This window comes from Rhineura floridana, chromosome 2 (assembly GCF_030035675.1).
Source record: "Rhineura floridana isolate rRhiFlo1 chromosome 2, rRhiFlo1.hap2, whole genome shotgun sequence".
NCBI classification, from domain to species: domain Eukaryota; kingdom Metazoa; phylum Chordata; class Lepidosauria; order Squamata; family Rhineuridae; genus Rhineura; species Rhineura floridana.
The window spans coordinates 208,277,376-208,289,424 of record NC_084481.1 but is presented as its reverse complement, the minus strand read 5'-3'; the positions used below and the strand labels follow the sequence as shown (position 1 = coordinate 208,289,424).

Sequence of the window (12,049 nt, the reverse complement as noted above, 5' to 3'; positions counted from 1 at the left end):
CAGCGGCTTCATATAGATATTAAAGAGCATGGGGGACAAGACCGAACCCTGCGGGACCCCATATTGGAGTACCCAGGGATTCGAGTAATGCTCCCCAAGCACCAGCTTCTGGAGACAATTCTCGAGGTAGGAGCACAGCCACTGCCAAGCAGTGCCTCCGACTCCCAAATCCGCAAGTCGCCCCAGAAGGATACCATGGTTGATGGTATCAAAAGCCGCTGAGAGATCCAGGAGAACCAACAGAGTTACACTCCCTCTGTCTTTCTCCCGACAGAGGTCATCATACAGGGCAACCAAGGCTGTTTCTGTACCAAACCCCGGCCGAAAGCCCGATTGAAATGGATCCAGATAATCAGTTTCATCCAAGACAGCCTGGAGCTGGTGAGCGACCACACGCTCTAAAACCTTGCCCAGGAATGGAACATTTGCTACCGGTCTATAGTTGTCAAGATTTTCAGGGTCCAAGAAGGGTTTTTTTAGGAGTGGTCTCACCACCGCCTGTTTCAGGCAGAGTGGTACCACTCCCTCTCTTAAAGAGGCATTGATCACCTCCTTGGCCCATCCGGCTGTTCCATTCCTGCTAGCCTTTATTAGCCACGAGGGGCAAGGATCCAGAGCAGACGTGGTCACCCGCACCTGTCCAAGCATCTTGTCCACATCCTCGAGCTGTACCAACTGAAACTCATCCAATAAAACAGGGCAGGACTGTGCTCTGGACACCTCATTAGGATCAACTGCTACAATGTTGGAGTCAAGGTCCCGGTGGATGTTCGTGATCTTATCTTGGAAGTGTCTCGCAAACTCATTACAGCGGGCTGTTGATAATATTATTGCGTTCTGAGGACCAGAGTGTAAAAGTCCCCGAACAACTTTATAAAGTTCCGCTGGGCGGTTAGAAGATGACTGAATGGAGGCATCAAAGTACTGCTTCTTCGCTGCCCTCACCGCCTTCACATAGAGCTTGGTAGAGACCTTCACAAGTGCAAGGTTACAGCCGTTGGGAGTTTGTCTCCATTTGCACTCAAGACGTCTCCTTTCTTGCTTCATCACTCTTAGCTCCGGGGTAAACCACGGAGCCAGTTGAGCTCTGCAAAGGAGAGGGCGCACTGGGGCGATCGTGTCAGCTGCCTGAGTCATTTCCGTATTCTACAGATTGACCAGGGTTTCGACAGGAGCGTCAGTTTTATCAGACGGAAAACTCCCCAGAGCCTTCTGAAAACCCTCAGGATTCATTAGTCTCCGGGGACGGACCATCTTAATTGGTCCTCCACCCTTGCAGAGGGAAGAAAACATTGTGAGTCTAAACCTCAGTAGGCAGTGATCTGACCATGACAAAGGGATAGATGTAAAATCCCTCACTCCCAGATCACCATCCCCTAATCCAGTGGCAAAAATCAAATCTAAGGTGTGCCCCGAAATATGCGTAGGGCCAGTAACAAATTGAGACAGCCCCATGGCTGTCATGGAGGCCATGAAGTCCTGAGCCGCCCCTGACAAAGCGGTCTCGGCATGAATGCTGAGATCCCCCAATACCAAAAATTTGGGGGATTGCAACACCAGGCCCGCGACCACCTCCGCCAGCTCAGTTAGGGAGGCTGTTGGGCAGCAGGGTGGACGGTACACCAACAGTATTCCCAGTCTGTCTCGCTGACCCAACGCAATATGAAGGCACTCCAGACCATTAGCCACCTGGATAGGGTGCCTAACAAGAGGGATAGAACTTCTATAGACCACAGCGATTCCCCCTCCCCAACCCTCGGATCTACCCAGATGCTGAACCGAGTACCCAGGTGGGCATAGCTGGGAGAGATTAATGCCCCCCAGATCGCTCACCCAGGTCTCAGTAATGAACGCCAGATCGGCCACCTCATCCACAATTAAATCATGGATGAGGGAGGTTTTATTATTTACCGATCTGGCATTAAGAAGCAGCAACTGGAGATCCGAGAGTTGGCTGATAAAGCTACCAGCAATCCTGTGGATGCGGGGAGGACCGGAACACAGGACAGCTACCAGTTGTCTGGGCCGAGTTCCCCTAAACTGGCATGTACTCCTCACAACGCCATACCTCCCATTATCCGTCACTACGCTAACAGGGGCCCCCTCTGGTCTTCCCTCCCCATACCCTATCCTCCCGCCCAGGCACATAATAAAAATAAAAATAAAATAAACAACAGAACTCATAGTCTATACACACTCACACCCTCACTCATACAAACCACTCATACAACCAGGCAGCAACAGTGGCAAACGACAATAGCGGTAGCCGTCACAACAAGGGCCCAAAGACGATAAGTGGGCCCAAAAGCGATGAATGGAGGCGACTCAGATAGCAGCGCCAGGTCCAAAAAACAACTCGAGGCCGCGGCGTCACAGGCCAAAGATGGAACATGACTCCCACTCTCACCACCGTCGGGAGCTCCTCCGCTGCGCTCTCACCGCCATGGAGTCGCTCCTTCACGTTGCTCTCTCGCTGCTGCTCTCGTCGTCGGGCGCTCCCCCGCTGCACTCTCACCACTGCCAGGCACTCCTCTGCGGTGCTCTCACCACCGCCGGGCGATCCTCTGCGGTGTTCTCCTTCACAGCACCCCCCCGCCACCGCTCACACCGTCGGGCGCTCCCCCCCGCGGCCCTCTCACCACCGCCGGGGGCTCCTCTGCGGTACTCTCACCACCGCCAAGTCGCTCCTTCACGGTGCTCTCTCCCAAAAGCGATGAATGGAGGCGACTCAGAGAGCAGCGCCGGGACCAAAAAACAACTCGAGGCCACGGCGCCAGAAGCCGAAGACGGAACACGACTCCCACTCTCACCGTCGCCGGGCGCTCCTCCGCAGCACTCTCACCGCCGCGGAGTCGCTCCTTCACAGTGCTCTCTCGCCGCCGCTCTCATCGTCGGGCGCTCCCCCGCAGCACTCTCACCACCGCCAGGCACTCCTCTGCGGTGCTCTCACCACCGCCGAGCCGCTCTTTCACAACGCCTTCTCGGCGCCGCTTCCCATCTCCCGTCTCCTCCGCCACAACCACTCTTCCACAGCACTCTTCTATGCCAACGCCCCAAAGTAAGCAAACTTCATTAATTAAAACGGGGTGAGAGCTACTATTCAATTCCACACACATGTGGGCCCGAAAAATACCAAAGGTGATAAAAATAAAATAAAGGTAGATGTTAAAATAGATAGTAAAATGAATAGTAAAAGAGCTTGGCTACGGAGCTCCGACTACCACATCCTCCAAGCCGCCATCTTAGAACGGATAATCATATCACCCCTTGCTCACCTTTTGTCTAAACTAAGAAGTCCCAAATGTTGCAACCTTTCCTCATAGTGGAGTTGCTCCATCCCCTTAATCATTTTGGTTGCCCTTTTCTGAACCTTTTCCAACTCTACAATATCTGTTTTGGGGTGAGGCAACCAGAACTCTACACAGAATTCCAAATTCAGTCACACCATAGATTTCATATTGGCAGTTGTATTTTCAGTTCCTTTCCTAATGATTCCCAGCATGGAGTTTGCCATTTTCACAGCTGCCGCACACTGGTTTGACATCTTCATGAATCTATCCATGATGACCCCAAGGTCTCATTCCTGGTCAATTACCACCAGTTCAGACCCCATGAGAGTATATGTGAAATTAAGATCCCCCCCCCAATATTCTCCTCTTAATAGTCTTACACTGGGACCAGTTTCTTGGCCATGCTCCATCTAGAGTGTGACAAAGACACACACAGTATTTATATACTGGATAGCAAGTTCATATGTATGAGTTGTAATGCAGCAATTATACTCAAGAAATTAATGCAAAACTTCCCAGGCAAGCTGCCAATATGTATCATACAACATCAATGTAAAACATCTTGAATAAGCCACACAGATTTTTTTTAATGTAACTTTCACCATACCTCACATTTGCTACTGGATCATGTGTGAGCTCAAGCACTGGGAGAAAGAAGTATTCACAGAAAAATGATTTGGAAAAGAGTTCTATGATGAATTCACAGGTGTCTAAAAAACGCAATCTGTTCCAGTAGCTTTTTCCTTGGCCCAGCTCTGAAAAAACAAAAGTGTTTAAAAGAAACCCACAACTACCATCTGTAGATTTTTATTTTATTTGTGCAAGAAATGCATAGAAATTCAATACTTCATCTGAAAAATAATATAATGGGATGAGCTCATTAAAGTCAGACTGATTCTGAAACATGTTTTATACCACTTTCAGTTATGTGAAAAGATTAGTCATAACTCCCATCAAGACATAACACTGTTAATCTTTTAAACAAAGCTGAAAGATCAGGATAGGACCACAGGCTCCCTCCCCCTTCTTTCTGCCCTCTCTGAATTCCATCCCTTCCCTTGTAACCAGGATTTAGCATTACATTTGTAAAAATGCTGATCGTACAAATATTATGTGATGACATTCAGCTTGGTTTTGAACCCTGGTTAGAAAAGCTAGCCACAGTATAAATGTAAGACTAAGCCACAGTTAAGGCTGATAATGTAAAGAAGTGGGGAAAATTCATGTCAGAGTAGGCAGAGGGATCCCATGACCCCACCACAAAAATGGTAAAGAGATCAGCAGTGTTACATCTGCAGTGGACGAGCTTATCATGTCAGGTCGATTTGATACCTGGAGTGGTGTAACTCTCAAGGGGAATAATTAATGCCTGGATTGGAAACTGACACATATTCAGTGCCATTTACCAGGAAATTTAGAAGTGTGAACATTTAGATTAATCAAATGTCGCTCATCCTTTCTGTACTCTTTTGGTAGACCTACAAGCGCAGATCAGAAAGCCAGTGTCAGTCAGCTGTTATTACATTATTTAAAACCTTCTCTAAATTATTTACATTTTTTCCAGGAACTTTAAAATTTAGCACTTTATAACCATGTCCTCTGGTGCTCTTGAACACTATTGTGATTATGCAACACACAACCTTTTGCCTAAAAATACTGGATCTCTGCAGTAGAGTACAGAGTCTGTCTTGGGAATCTCCTGCGAAATGACTGCTTTGGTAAAAACACTGCAGCTCTGAGGCACATATTTATAGACCTTACTTACCAATTCACAGCACATTTTGACAGGTTATGCTGTACCAATTTATAACCAGTTTAATAAAGGGTTTCCCCCCTCCATTTTCACCAGATTTGAACTGGGTCCCATAAGCATCTTTTGCTTGCTGTGAAACCAAGTTAAGTGGGTTGACATGTAGGAACATAGGAAGCTGCCTTATGCTTTCAGACCAGTTGCCCATCCACTGGCCCCTACGGGTTCTCCAAGGTCTTGGCAAGCCTTGCTATACTGATATCCTTTAACTCAGGGATGGAGAACGTGTGGCCCTCCAGGTGTTGCTGGACTCAACTTCCATCAGTTCCAGCCGGCATAAGCCAATGGTGAGGAATGCTGAAAGTTGTAGAACAACAACATCTTAGACCACAGGTTCTCCATCCCTGCTTAGCTGAAGATGCAGGTGACTTGGGACCTCGAGAACGTAAAATGCTTCGTCTGCCATAAAGATATGGGCCCTCTCCTCTTGTACAACTCAATATACAGTTGCCATTCATTTCTCCAAGTTACATTGCTTTTCTCAAATACAGCGAAAATCATGACTTACGCCCAATCAGTTTCTGGATGACTTCATGCCTCTGTTCTTGCTTGCGATTGTAACGTAAATACACACACAGGGTTCGAGCAGCTGCTTTTTGGACAGGTAAAACATTCTTCAGGAAAGAGAGAAAATACATTTAATCCTACAACAGTCTCTATGAGTATTCAAGGCCACATGTTGCTGGTTGAAGAGCAGTAAGGACACATAATGGCTAATGGCATGCAGGGGGTAGCGGGTGGAAAAGAGTAGAAAGAAACTGAAGCATTGGTATTTAAGAAACACAAAACGATGAACTGAAATGGAATTTGCTTCCCCCCCACCCCTGGCCAAAGCCTAATTCTTAAAATATGCAGCCAAAGATGAAATATTTTCAAACGTTTGCATGATAGCAGGTAGTAAATTCTCAGAGAGCTAATTTGTTTCTTTCTGAATATATTGTGTTTTGGAGCTTACTTTATTTTCCTTATTTTGCCCACACGTTCATAGTGTGACATTTTTCACATGGGGAGACAATCAGGCGAGAGAGGAGGAAGCGTGTGAAATCAGCGCAAGTTTTTATTTCACTCATGAATACAAGAGTCAGGAAGTGGGGGTGAGGGGAGAGAAAAGTACTTTTGCTTATATGACAAAGTCGATCTACCCTGTCCGTTGAAGTGAATAGAGCAGGCTTTGAAGGTAGGCAACTCTACAGCAATTGATAGTTTGGGACAGGTGCCTTTGATGCCTTCATCCAAAATACACAAAGGGCTGACTGGATTTAGGACAGAGGTATAAATTTCTTGGAAGCTTAAAACAGAGTGCTTTCCTTTTCTCTTTTTCTTTTTTGCTGATTTAGCAAAATTATTAGAGATTAAACCACATTCCCGTGAAGAAGCTGACATTCTTGTTAACTTTTAATTTTCAGCAGTTACCCTTCAATGACAAAATGTATTTAAGACTAATGTGTAATGTGCCAGACAAATACCTTTTTTTAAAAAAAAGTTATCATGCTTCATGCTGCTAGCCAATGATTTAAACTACCTGGAGGTTCATACTGCTGCATCTTTTGCTGTTAAAGGCTGAAATCCTACACACAATTACCTGGGAATAAGCCCCAGTGAACTCAATGGGGCTTACTTCTGATTCGACATAAAGTCTGCTCAGAGAGCAACAGAACAAAAGATCCACTGAAGCCTTTCCTGCCAGTGGAGACCAATGGAGTCCAGCAGAGGGTCACCTCTGCCTTATCCTAACTCCTGTCAGTGGCATGCATCAGGGGGTAGGATTGTATTGTTTGGTGGCTTGTTTATCTGTTGTTGTTTTAATCTTGTTTTCTGTTAATGATATAAGCTGGCCTGGAAATGCAGTGTTCTGAAGGGTGGGCTATAAATGCCTAAAATGTATTAAAATGCTGCTATCCGAGAAGAGGTTTTGGGGGAGGCGGTTGTGAATCTGATTGCAGCACCTTCCTGCCATAGTACAGTCCATAGCTCTTCTTCCAACACCCCTCTCATACTCACTAGTTCTTTACTGGTTTATATTACATATTAAAAAGACCTATATTTGTCTATGGTGGGCAGAATGCAATTGTGAATGAGATGAATGTCAGCAATCGTCTATGAGCCTGAAGTCTTTTCGAGTGGAGTATCACTATGTCAGAGTTTCCTAAAAGTGTGGATGTCTTGAAGAGGGCAAAAGAGACAGGGCAACCTCTCCAGCCCCACTTTCAACCCACCAATAGAAATCCAATTCCATATGCAGAAGTTATAACTAGACAGGCAATCACCCATCCAGGCACTGACTAGGCCCAAACCTGCTTAGCTTCAACAAGGTGGTGGTCTCGTGTGCCTTCAGGCCATCTTCGGGGAGCTTTCCTATAGCTTTTGTCAGCAACCATTAATTATCAGCATGGCTTATCCAAGCAAACAGGTACCACTTTGTACCATCCAAGACAAAAGGAACCACTTTGTACCAATGTTGCTTTAAAAAAATGCTAGTAGGGCCAGGAGTACAAGATATTCTAGGAAGAAAGTTTAGGTACACTAACACACACATGCCCACACACACACTGCTTACCTATACAAAACCTCAAGATTTTAATTGTTTAAAAACCTATAATAGTTGCCCTGGTTGGATAATATAATATAATATAATATAATATAATATAATATAATATAATATAATATAATATAATATAATATAATATAATATAATATAATATAATATAATATAATATAATATAATATAATATAAACCCTGAACCAGCAGCATGTCTCAGCAGAGGCTGGGGAGTTCAAGCAATTCAATGAAGAGCCATTATACTACTCTTCTTCCTGAACATGAATGCCTTTTGTCTACTGGTTCCAAAACCAATCCAGATAAAAGCAGTACAGCTGAGCGCATTACTCAGGTAATAAACCTGTGTTGGGTAGTAACATTTTAGATGCCAGGAGGAAGCTTATATGATTGAATACTCCTTCATGCAAAACACTGAATATATGTATATATTTATTACATTTATATCCACCATGGAATTCAAGACTGCATACATATGGGGTCATACCCAACTAAGTTATACTCTGAGTAGACCAGCTGAAATGAATGAACCTAAGTTAGTCATGTCTAACTTCAGTGGGTTTAGTCTAGGCTGGACTAGCACTGGATACCAGGAGGTCACTCATCCAGGCGGTCACTCATCCAGGCACTGACCAGACCCAGATCTGCTTAGGTTCAGAAAGGTGGTAGCTTTATGTGCTTTTAAACCATACCGAGATAGATAGAAAATGGCACTCTCCTGTCCCTCCAAAAGAGTTCTAGCCCAGCTTTCTCCCTGACATGCTACTTTTCTATGTGCAGGGATTATATTTGGTATGAAGGATTACTCAGCAATCATGGGATTTAAACTTTGCCGTAACTCCATAGAAATGACAGGTTTAAAGACAGCCTATGAAATTTCAGAGAGACATGCAAGACAGTAAGCGAGAGAGAGAAGGATGATGGGGAACTCACATTTGTCATGATGATGCTCAACATTCTATGCAAAAAGCGATAATAAATCTGATCACTTGAAATGACATGAGGCAGGCAGGCATATTTTTGTAGTAGCTTCTCATGAGTCCTCCATTTTAAAGAGGTTGCCGCTCTCTGCTCTGCTCTTGTTAGTGCTGGTATCAACTCTGGGAAATTCAATAACTAAAGGATGAGCAGGGGAGAAGAAAAGCTAATTATATCAGTAACAGCAAACCACCATATTTCAAATATACAGTCCACTTATTCTGCCATAGGTGGTGTTCTTGGCATTCACTAGCCTCCCTCACCCCACCCCAGGTCCAATTCTCACTGGAGCTGCAAAGCATGGAGCTGCAGCTGAGATGGAAAAATCAGCAGTCCCCCCCAGTCTGCACAAAAGTGCCTTAGACATGCACAGGGACTCTTTGGCTCCCAACCAAATTCTTAATGTCATCTCCAGAAATAGCTTAGATGGTGTAAGACTGATACTTTGGCTATGTCAGCTGAGCACCAGATGTAGTGCTACTTAATTTTTGTTTTCACTGCTTTGTACTGGATGCTGGTGATCAGATGGCCCAAAGAAGTGGCATTTAAGAAACGGTTTTGCTGCTCAGAATAGGATTTTGCTATCTTACCTTGCTCTCTGCTCCACCACTTTCTCCTCCAGTAGACAACAGTTCAAGAATTTCAGGAAGGTAGCCTATTAATGCATCTAACACCTAGTTAAAGAAATGATGGGTCACTCAACATTCCCAACACCCTCCTTATATTAACACGACAAAGACATATCATTAACTAACAGTCTTTCTTTTTATCTGCTCTTCATTTCAGTCTTCTCTACAGAACTACAGAATAAGGAAGGAATCTTGAACTAACCTTCTTTGGGGAGGTACGGTTAGTGAAGCGTTAATCAGTTGGAACTGCCAGCCACTCCTGTGAGGGCAATTGAGGGGGATGGGAAAATTCCCTGTAAGAGCCAGGAGGAAGTGGTGAAAGTTGGACACTATGGAAGTCTATGGTCACTGAATGGATGCCTATCCAGTCAGCAACTGTGTGCTTGTATGGTGCTGAGATGTCTTTTGCCTTCCAGTACAATACGATAAGAGCAAAAATCCCCCTCCTCCTGAAACTGCCCTGCAGCAGTTCAAAGGGGTGAACCACATCATCAGTGACTGTTGTGCTGAATGTCTCATCCATGACCAGTTTCTATCTATCTTCCTTAGAAAAGCCTCCATGAAGATTCTATAATTACCCCTTGACCCATTCAGTGGTTGCATATTCAGTTAGTGTTTTTAGGATGCTTAACCTACCCTCCTCAAACCTTATGTCTGTGACATTAGAGAAGGCTGGTGTGGGACATGATAATCTTCAAATACCCAAAAGGCTGTAACATTAAAATGGGCAAACTGTTGTTCTAGGTCTAATGGGCTTAAGTTACAGGAGGTTTAAGTTGGTTGAATGTTAAGAAAAAAATCTTAACAAAAAGAGCAGTTTGACAATACAAACAGTTACCTAGGGGAGGGCTGGGCAGACCCTCGTTGGAGGTCCTCAAGCAGCAGCAAGGCACCCATCTGTTGGGGATGCTCTAAATATGGATTTCCTGCCTCAAGCATGGGGTTAGACTAGATGGCCTATGTTAATATTATGGCCTATGCATCAACCGTTTTAGGATTCTCCAATCCTAGTTGAATTTGTTCAGCAGCAACTCATGATGGATTCATGACACATGATTAGCAGTCTACAAGACCCCTTCCAACTCCATGACTCCTCTTCTTTCCAGCACGTATTAAAATACTGAGAACCCATTAGCATATATCTTGAATAATTACTTCTTCCTAAACTAAACATGCTTCAATCCATTCAGCTTTTCCTCTTCTAACATCCTGTACACCTTGACTTCAGACATTCTGATTTACCAACACAAATTCTGTGACAAACAAAACTGAACACATAATTTCAAATGAGTTCTTATTAGGACTAAGTAGAGAGGTATTACTTGTTGAATCTTGAACATGATTTTATATCCTATAAAATATCTACAATCTCTTCTTGCTTTGTGTCATCATCCACTGGTAAGTGATGTCTTGATCAAGCCCAAGTAATCTAGAAAGGTACTGAAGGATAGTTAACCTGAGATTGACCCCACTTCTGTTGAATGTCAATCCACTAATTGCTCCTTTCTAAATGGAGCTTCTCTAGCACTTTTGTGTTTACTGTATCTTAGTTCATTTGGCTCCACATTTTTCAGCCTCTCTTGGGAAGATGTCATATGGGGTTAAGTAAAAAAGTTTAGTCCTCACTTTCAGATAAATCTATACTAAACACCCATCATGTTCTTTATGACTAGACCATGCAACAAACAAATGATTCATTCCATCAAGCCTTTCTTACTTTGTCTTGTTATAGTGTCATTTAGGATAATTGTAAATGATCTTAACGTAAGCAACCAATAGGTTATTATTACCTCTAGTGATTCATCCTGTAATAGGGCTACCAGTTCTTTATGTATTACATACACATCAGTATTTAAAAGCTTAGCAACCTGAAAAATAAAGAACCAACAAAACACGGACATTAGTCTTCTTAATCTGGTAATGTTTATTTTTCAGCAAGGTCTGAATAGCCAAAAGGAAACAAGGGTGTAGACTAGGTCTCTACTGCCAACAATCATACTTAAGAGTGTTGAGGTCATGTCCTTCCCTCACTGCGTAGCAGTTAGCGTTACAAAGAAACATAGAAAATGAACATCCTGGCAACTGCACACCTTTCAGTTGTGCCCTGCGGTACTAGGATGGCATTCTGCTTCTTTTTATATTTCAAATATCCTTTGAATTTTGATACTTCCAGACATTTTACAGTCTTGTGCCGTGTAATTCCCATTAACTTAAGTCATATAGCTGATCTATTTCTAGTTGCTCGCATGGACTAAGCATAGCTCCCCTCACTTTTTCTCATTCTTTTCCATTGTTCCATACAGGTACATGAAATGGCAATGTTGATTATACTGAATTGCAAGTACCTTCTTGGTTAGGCAGTTTAACTCTTAATGGAAACTTTAAAGAGAAAATAAAATGTTCATGAATTGCCATCCTAGTACCGCAGGGCACAACTAGAATCTATAAAATGAATTGGTTGACAATCTACAACTTTCTCATAGAATGCCAGGTCAATAGTAAAATGTATCTAGATCTCTGGATGAAACATACTTGCAAAGGGGCTATGATTATTTACTATCAGACAGAGGCATTTGTAGTCATCTGCAGGATACAATCTATTTCTATAGAAATATGTAGATTACTTTGGTTCAGGACAGCTGATATAAGATGAAGGTAGCAATTAATGCACCAAAGATCTACATTTCAAAAATTTAACAGGTAATTTTTCATTCATATGAAAAATGCCTCAGGTGAGTACATAAAATTATTATACAGCAACAGCCAATTAAAATGCCAGGTCTTA

At 43.5% G+C, this 12,049-nt stretch overlaps 1 protein-coding gene across 4 annotated transcripts in view; it reads right to left on the bottom strand.

Moving 5' to 3' along the window:
- PPP4R4 (protein phosphatase 4 regulatory subunit 4) overlaps positions 1-12,049 on the bottom strand; it is a 160,417-nt gene that overhangs the window by 38,284 nt on the left and 110,084 nt on the right. For all 4 annotated transcript variants that reach the window (XM_061613257.1, XM_061613253.1, XM_061613254.1 and 1 more), the window contains 5 exons: positions 11,055-11,132; positions 9,226-9,309; positions 8,591-8,773; positions 5,609-5,714; positions 3,898-4,045 (listed from right to left, as the gene is read on the bottom strand). In XM_061613257.1, coding sequence (XP_061469241.1) covers positions 3,898-4,045; positions 5,609-5,714; positions 8,591-8,773; positions 9,226-9,309; positions 11,055-11,132 — 599 coding nt within the window. The remainder of the gene's footprint in view (positions 1-3,897; positions 4,046-5,608; positions 5,715-8,590; positions 8,774-9,225; positions 9,310-11,054; positions 11,133-12,049) is intronic.